This window comes from Empidonax traillii, unplaced genomic scaffold (assembly GCF_003031625.1).
Source record: "Empidonax traillii isolate 1590-97213 ecotype Southwest subspecies unplaced genomic scaffold, ASM303162v1 scaffold827:size534266, whole genome shotgun sequence".
In the NCBI taxonomy this organism is placed as follows: Eukaryota; Metazoa; Chordata; class Aves; order Passeriformes; family Tyrannidae; genus Empidonax; species Empidonax traillii.
Genome location: NW_020956020.1, coordinates 366,756 through 373,928, shown reverse-complemented (window position 1 = coordinate 373,928; position 7,173 = coordinate 366,756). Strand labels below are relative to the sequence as shown.

General features: G+C 47.5%; 1 protein-coding gene across 1 annotated transcript; it reads right to left on the bottom strand.

Annotated features, from left to right (window-relative positions):
• Nucleotides 1-1,398: 1,398 nt before the first annotated feature.
• PTGS2 (prostaglandin-endoperoxide synthase 2) lies at nucleotides 1,399-6,834 on the bottom strand. The gene is made up of 10 exons (XM_027901969.1): nucleotides 6,732-6,834; nucleotides 6,250-6,366; nucleotides 5,996-6,139; nucleotides 5,346-5,489; nucleotides 4,788-4,969; nucleotides 3,906-3,989; nucleotides 3,491-3,737; nucleotides 2,319-2,605; nucleotides 2,008-2,155; nucleotides 1,399-1,872 (listed from the first exon to the last, which is right to left on the bottom strand). The coding sequence occupies exons 1-10, from the start codon at nucleotides 6,781-6,783 to the stop codon at nucleotides 1,466-1,468; spliced, it is 1,812 nt and encodes a 603-aa protein (XP_027757770.1). The 5' UTR covers nucleotides 6,784-6,834; the 3' UTR covers nucleotides 1,399-1,465.
• Between the last annotated feature and the right edge of the window lie 339 nt (nucleotides 6,835-7,173).

The window sequence follows — 7,173 nt, the reverse complement described above, 5'->3', positions numbered from 1 at the left end:
GCTGCTCTATTCCAGTCTGAAGTGACATTTTCTTTTTCCCCTATAGTTCCCCAGCTGTTTTTATGGGAAGATCATCTTCTACATTTCCTCTCTAGAAATTAAAAAAAGATACCCTTACATGCAAAGTCTGAAGTGCTGGTACAAGATCCTGTGTAACTAATGTGCCCAGATGAGACTAGATATTTTAGTGCTGGATCAGGACAAATATGTCCACGAGTTTTTGTGCTAGCCAGTTCTAATGAAGCTTAAGCCAATTACTTAAAATGCCTCTGTTTATAAATGATAAATAAAACATTATCCCTCCTCCCCCCAATAAGCAGAACTACAAACTGCATGTACAACTTGTGTACACAGACTCAAGTACCTCCAAGGCTCTGTGCCCTGAAGTGCTGCTAAATCTACTCTGCATTCTGCTTCCTGTGTGTTTGCACAACTGCTCAGCTTTCACTGCTCCCCAGGAATCCCCATTTTGGGGACACAAAGCTAAACCAGAGCCAGAGCCTAACTACAGCTCCACTGTCCTACTGTCCTCGGAGGGACAGACACCAAAGCATCAAGTAAGCCAGAGAACTACAGCTATGAAAGGAATACCAGTACCTTGGGCTAAGTTTAAGACCTCCCCAAAGTTATACAATAAAAACATCTGTATCCCAACACAAGCAGCCTCGTACTGCAGCCCGAGAGCCAGTTATTGCTGAGCTCAAGTACCCCATTCTCACCCCCTTACACAACTAATACTTTTGTGACACGTGCTTCCAAGAGAAGTAGAAGCCAAGAAAAGTTCTGTTTTCTTTAAATAATTAAATAATTAAAACGTGTTTATAAATAGTTACTTTCATGTAAATCCAGAAGTGGATTTACACATAAGAAACATATAAATTATGATACAAAGTGCCTTATCAGCAGTGAAGGAGAGGTAGTATCAACAACAAATGCAATGCATTTTCTGACCTTACATAAATGAGTGAGTCTCAAGTATATGCACTTTTTCATTAATCTTTGAGTTCTCATACTTAATTCGTAATCCCCTCTGGCAGTTTTCATTGAGTCAGATTTTTCTCATTCTTTTTGGCCAACAGCTGTTTTCAAGTTTAAGCTGCTGCGACAAAAACTTGCTTCTGCAGTGTTACGTGACCTATGAAAACCACCAGACAAAGCAGACAGAACCACCACCACCCCCCTTCATCAAGTATTAAAACAACATTAAAAAAACCCAAAGAGTTGGAACCTTTGTCCACTTTGGAATACATAGTTCTGTTACAGAAGATTTTAAACAAGGGATTCACCACTGTCCAGCTCATACACAGAAAATCCCTTTTTGTAAAATGGAAGCCTTACCTGAGTAAGGAATCTAAGGCAACCCCACAATGAAGATGCTCAAGTTTGTTTGGTTTTTTTCTAGTTTTTAAATACTAAGCCATAAATAGAATAAATAACACAGTTAAATAAATAAATAGGTGGATTTCTACAACTCAGCAGAGCGCTCTTTCAGCAGTAGTGTGGGGTTGATATCTTCCATGGCTGTTTTTGAGGTACTAACGTTAATGGTCGCCTCTGTGGGTTCAGGACTGAGGATGTGGAAGGCAGTGAAAGGGCAGCCCTTGACGTTGTCGCAGATGAGCTTCTGCAAGGAGGCGGTGTTGATGATGTCAAAGCCCACTTTGCCGCCGAAGGTGCTGGGCTTCCAGTACTCGGGGGAGCAGATGGCATTGCCCATCAGTCCCTTCAGGGAGAACGGGGCTCCCATCTCCACCATGGTTTCTCCAAAGATGGCACCTGGGCGTGGCTTTTCCACCAGAAGGCCTGGGTACAGCTCCATGGCATCGATGTCTCCATACAGCTCCTCCAGCTCAGCTGCCATTTCCTTTTCTCCTGTAACGAGTAAAAACCGTTAGTGGAAAAACCCCACTTTCCTCACAAGACTATCCTGCTCAAGTCCAGTAACAACACTGCAGGACTCTTTTAAGGAAGTGGCCCTTATCTGCTCAGAAGGATGAGAACTGTTACCTGTAAGCTCTTCAAAGGATCTGAATGGTTTCAGCATGAAGCGTTTCCTGTACTCGTTCAAGGACTGGTATCTCATTTGCCTGCTTTGGTCAATCGAAGCCTTGGCCACTTTCTGTACTGCAGCAGGAACGTTCTTCCCACCAGCAACCTGGATAATCAAGATGAAAAGCAGTAAGATCTTCTGATAAGAGCCATGAGGAAGCTGTGCCCTTACAGTCTGTGATTAGTTTTAAACAGTTTTATTCTACTCCCTTGTCCCACCCCCAGCTTACGCCTCTGTTGGTTCACCAGCGACTGCGGGAAGTACCTACCCTGCCAGCACTTTGCTTGGAGAAGGATTTCACCATGTGGGAAAGGCCATGCTCCAGCATGATGGAGTTGTTGTAGAGGAACTGCTGGAAGGTGTACTCCTGGTCATGGATCTGGAAGGTGTCGGGCAGCAGCGGGTGCCAGTGGTACAGGGTGTTGAATTCGGCCGCGATCCGGTTCTGGTACTGGAACCGCTGGTTGAACAGCAGCTCGGGGTCAAACTTGAGCTTGAAGTGGTACCCGCTCAAGTGCTGCACATAGTCCTCAATGACAATCTTGATTGTCTCTCCTGGGGGACAAAGACATAGCAGAGAATATTGGCACTGGTTCCCTGAGAAAGTTTAGGCGGTGGAGAAAATACCCTTTCTGAATTGTTCTAAAAATTACTACATTGATCAGGACTACAAACACTGCAGCATTCTGTAATCTCTCCTAGAAAGCAATTCATATATTTTATGTGACCAAGAGGTGGAACAGTACTTAAAATTCCAGGAGATTTTGGCTGTGGTAGTGAAGTGCTTTCTATGGCTTGCACCCAAGATACAGTCCCTTGTACTCTCCCCAGAAAGCACACAGCAGTACCTACACTGTGTTCAGTCATACAGATGGAGGGAATAATGAAGAAAACTGATGCCTGAAAGCAAATCGCAGCTTCTGAGCCATGTCATACAGTTGTCTTGGTTTACAGTTTCAGTTTGGGCAAGGTCTTTTCAAGCTTGGAGTACGTCACCTCTCACATAGGATGAAATATCACTGAGCAGACAATCAGACAGGAGAAATATGTGGAGTTATGTTTTACCTAACCTCGTGAACTTTAGATTTAATCACAGCCTCTCCTTTAAAGCATACCTGAACTGACTCAACCCTAGGGGAAAAAACCCAGATCTGAGAGCCTCAGGTCATGTAGCCTCACATGCTTTCTCTGAGAAAGGAACCTTCCTTTACTGCCTTTTCACTGCTTTCAGTTCTGCTTCCCTGAGATAAGGGAATGGAGTATCCCTTAGGCCAGTTTTCCTCAATTCTGTCTTCAGCAGAGCTGGGGGAAGCTGAACCTCCCCACGGCCCCGCTGACAGGCCGGGAAGGTGCCACTCACACCCCAGTTGGTGCAACAGCTTCCCTCTTACTGCACCCCAGAGAGAGGGTTCAGCTGCACGGTGGTGAGGGGACACTCACCGATCAATATGAGCCTCGCGGTCTGGAAGAGCTGCTCGTCGTCCCACTCGGGGTGCTCGCGCTTGAGGACGTCACAGACGCGGTTGTGCTCCCGCAGCCAGATCGTGGCGTACATCATCAGGCCCGGCACCAGCCCGAACACCTCCTGCCCCACCGAGAACCGCAGCTGCTCGGGCACGTGGGGCGGGTACAGCATCTCTGCCTGGGTGTCCTTCACCGTCGGGGGGTACATTTCTCCATCGATCATCTGCCAGGGAGGGGGGAAGAATAAAACGAGGGGTGTGAGCTGTGATGCTGAGGAGTTACGCTGTTAGCACTGACTTTAGTCCTACACTTCAGATCAACCGTGCACAGAGAGCTAATTTAGGAAAGATGTCATCCAGTAAAAAGGCAGGAATTTTGAGGTAAGACGTACCTGGTATTTTAGCTTTCCATCCTTTCGGAGTCTCAGTTTAAGTTGCCTCTCCAGAGTCTCTCCATAAATGTGGTTCAAGTCAACCTATAAAACAAAAGCATTTGGAACATGAAGCCAACCTGCATTTTTTGCTATTTTAGGATAGGTCCCACTTCTATGGATGCCAATAGGAGCTCACCCCCTAGATGTTTACCTTTCAATTATATCGCTGCTACCTTATAAGTATCAAGCACTGATGTTTAAGATGAAGCCAAATTATTTCCTGGCAACCAGAGCCGTCTCTGCGTAAGAGGGGGTTGTGAAATTGGCAATTTAAAAGGACTCTGTTTAAAGTGTCAGCAACTTTCTATTATGCAGACAGGTCTCTGTATATACACACACAGTTTACAGCTTTGGTGGAGATATACAAATTACACTTATAGAGAAGAACTTTGTCTGAAGGCTGCCTGTTTTTTAGGTGAAGATCCTAAATCCAAGTCTGGTTCTGAAGTTCTTTTTAAACTTAAGCCTATTAGCAGTCCACAAGATGCCTTAGGGCTGGATACAGCTTTGGTAAGTTTTGGATACTCACTAGCTATAGGTGAAAACAGATTGTTGGGAGTACTGAGAGTCATGGAGATCACTGGGCAGATATTTTAAACAGAACCACTTGCACAAAGCATGTGGTTCTGACTTGGGAAGAGCTGCTATGGAGTGCTGGGGTCTGACCTAAGGAGAAGTTCCAGGAGGGACGATCCCACAGGTTTGTGGCACATGTGTGTGTGTGTGTGTGTGTGTGTACACAGGTGTTTGTGTGCCCTGGCAACCTGCAGGATGCCACTGCAGCTGCTCAGTGGCTCCTGAGCACCAGGAGCTGTGCTGGTTACAGAGCTGTGACCGTACCCCGTGGCCGAGGCCCTTGGTGAAGCCGGGTCCCTTCTTGTGGTCCGTCTTGAAGAACTGGTGAGTGAAGTGCTGGGCAAAGAATGTGAACATCACATTTGTGCCTTGTGGGTCAGGAATGAACTTTCTCCTTAGCAAAAACTTCTCCACGATCAGCTTCGAGTCTGGGAGCTCCTTCTTGCCTGTGAGGGAAAGAAAGTGAGATATTCAAGACAACTGTTTGTGTCATATTAATTTTGTTCCTAACAAAAAGGCTTCAGACTTGCAATGAAATCCTGAAGGACAGCAGCATAGAAATAAGGGGAATATCTGCTTTTCTATGCTCAGTTTGTTGATTTCGTTAGAAACTTTTAAGTTCCCTGCTTTTAGCCTGTAACTCAGTAATGAGAAGCAGAAGAAATATATTTTAGGTCTTCACACAATGTATCCAAAACGTGGCTATTCTTAAAGTCCCCTACCCTGAAAAAAAGTTACAGACAAGGAAGTCTCATAGGAATTTCTACTTATCCTCTTAGAAAATACTAAAAGCGAATGGTATGCCTCTGGTTTTTTCCTTACCTTTAACACCCATCGGCGTTGGACAGTCAAGCCCTACAGGTGGAAGGGATCTTGTGTAGTAGGAAAGATTGGAATAAGCTTCCCAGCTTTTATAACTATAATCGGTATTGTAAGTTGGCGGGCTGTCAATCAAGTGTGACCTTGCTGAAAGACAAAGAAGTATTTGATTATTTTCCACTGTACCTTTTAGTCTCAGAAAGTAAATCACAAAGCCAGATCTTTTCCATGTATTTGGCAGCAGTTGTAAATTCCACAGGTATCAGGCACTGATGTTAAACAGGATTACAGTTACTGAGTAACAGGACTGGGACCTGGTTTATCAGCTGGATCCCACTATTAACATGAGCAATTTGGAGCAAAGTTTATGCTGGCAAAATCCTGGATTCTAGTAGAAATTAGAGCAATCTGCACTTTAGTATGTTTCATACAGGTCTGCATCATACAGAAATCTGAAGTTTTCGGTGGTGTTTTAACCCTAGTGCACTTCAGGCTGTTTATAAAATAAAATATATATAAATATATATTTATATATATATATATATAAATAAAATGTTTATAAAATATACAGACTAATGGAGAGTAATATTCTGGAGTCCCAGGAGTAACTTCTGCCAGCTTTGAGAAGACTGGAAGAGAGAATTCATACTTACACATTAGCACGTATCTCATAATAGCATCCCGCAGGAAGGGAATGTTGTTGATGATGTTCCAGACTCCTTGGAAGTGCGTGAGGATGTAGTGGACAGTGTTTGGTGATGGTTTCAGTGTTAGCTTGAGCCACGTGAAGAATTCCGCTGCGGGCAACCATGGAAAGGTTATTACAAACCAGCAATTGAGAACAATCTGCCGTGCTGGAACTGGGTTACCGATTTAACTCCTCTGAAGGGAGATTTAAGGTACTCACGCGTGCTGCAGTTCTCCCCGTAGAAGCCCGTCCTCGTGCAGTCGCACTGGTAGCGATCGGGTCCGGTGGTCATGCAGACCCCTCTGTTCTGGCAGGGGTTGGAGCAGCAGGGGTTGGCTGCAAGGGAACCAAAGCTCCATTAGCATCCCACGCCGGTATTCCCGGGCTCTACACGCGCAAGGAGAGAGCCCTGGAGCGCAGCGCTGATCAGGGAGGCAGCAGGGGGAGCATCCATCCTCAGCAGCCTTCGGGCTACCAGGGAACAGCTTTTAGAAGAGCAGGAATTCGTCCCTGCTTGCTGACAGCGATAACCAACCCCCCCCCCCCCCCACCCCGAAAGCGGGATTACCCCTCACAGCCCAACGGGGGGCCGCCACCCATAGATCAGACAAGAGAGCAAAATAAAACACGAAAAGAATAAGCGGTAAATTAATCCAGAGCGCGGCTGCGAGGCGGAGAGGGGCGATGCCGGCGGGACTCACCGGCGCGGCCGGCGGCCAGCAGGGCCAGGAGGGCGCAGGGCAGCAGCAGCATGGCCGTGTGCGGGGCTCGTGTGCGGGCTGTGCTCGGCTGGGCTGTGCTCGGCAGCTCCGCGATGCAGTGCCGGCCCCAGGTACGCCGCGCTCTATTTATGCCGGGCCGCGGCTCTGAGTCAGCGCGGCCGCCGTGAGACAGCGCGGGGGCGGCGGGCCGGCCCCCGGGGCAGGGCGGGCGGGAGGACCGAGCCTCTGCCGCTCCTCGGTGCCCGCAGCTCCCGGGCCCCGCACCCCGCTGTTCACACTCAGTGCCCGCAGCTCCCGGGCCCCGCACCACGCTGTTCACACTCAGTGCCCGCAGCTCCCGGGCCCCGCACCACGCTGTTCACACTCAGTGCCCGCAGCTCCCGGACCCCGCACCACGCTGTTCACACTCAGTGCCCGCAGC

Coding starts and splice junctions, on each gene's coding strand:
- PTGS2 (XM_027901969.1), bottom strand. CDS start 6,783: ATGCTGCTGCTGCCCTGCGCCCTCCTGGCCCTGCTGGCCGCCGGCCGC. Junction 6,367..6,731: donor GCTGGCCGCCGGCCGCGCCG/GTGAGTCCCGCC, acceptor GTTCCCTTGCAG/CCAACCCCTGCTGCTCCAAC. Junction 1,873..2,007: donor ATCCTTTGAAGAGCTTACAG/GTAACAGTTCTC, acceptor TACTCGTTACAG/GAGAAAAGGAAATGGCAGCT.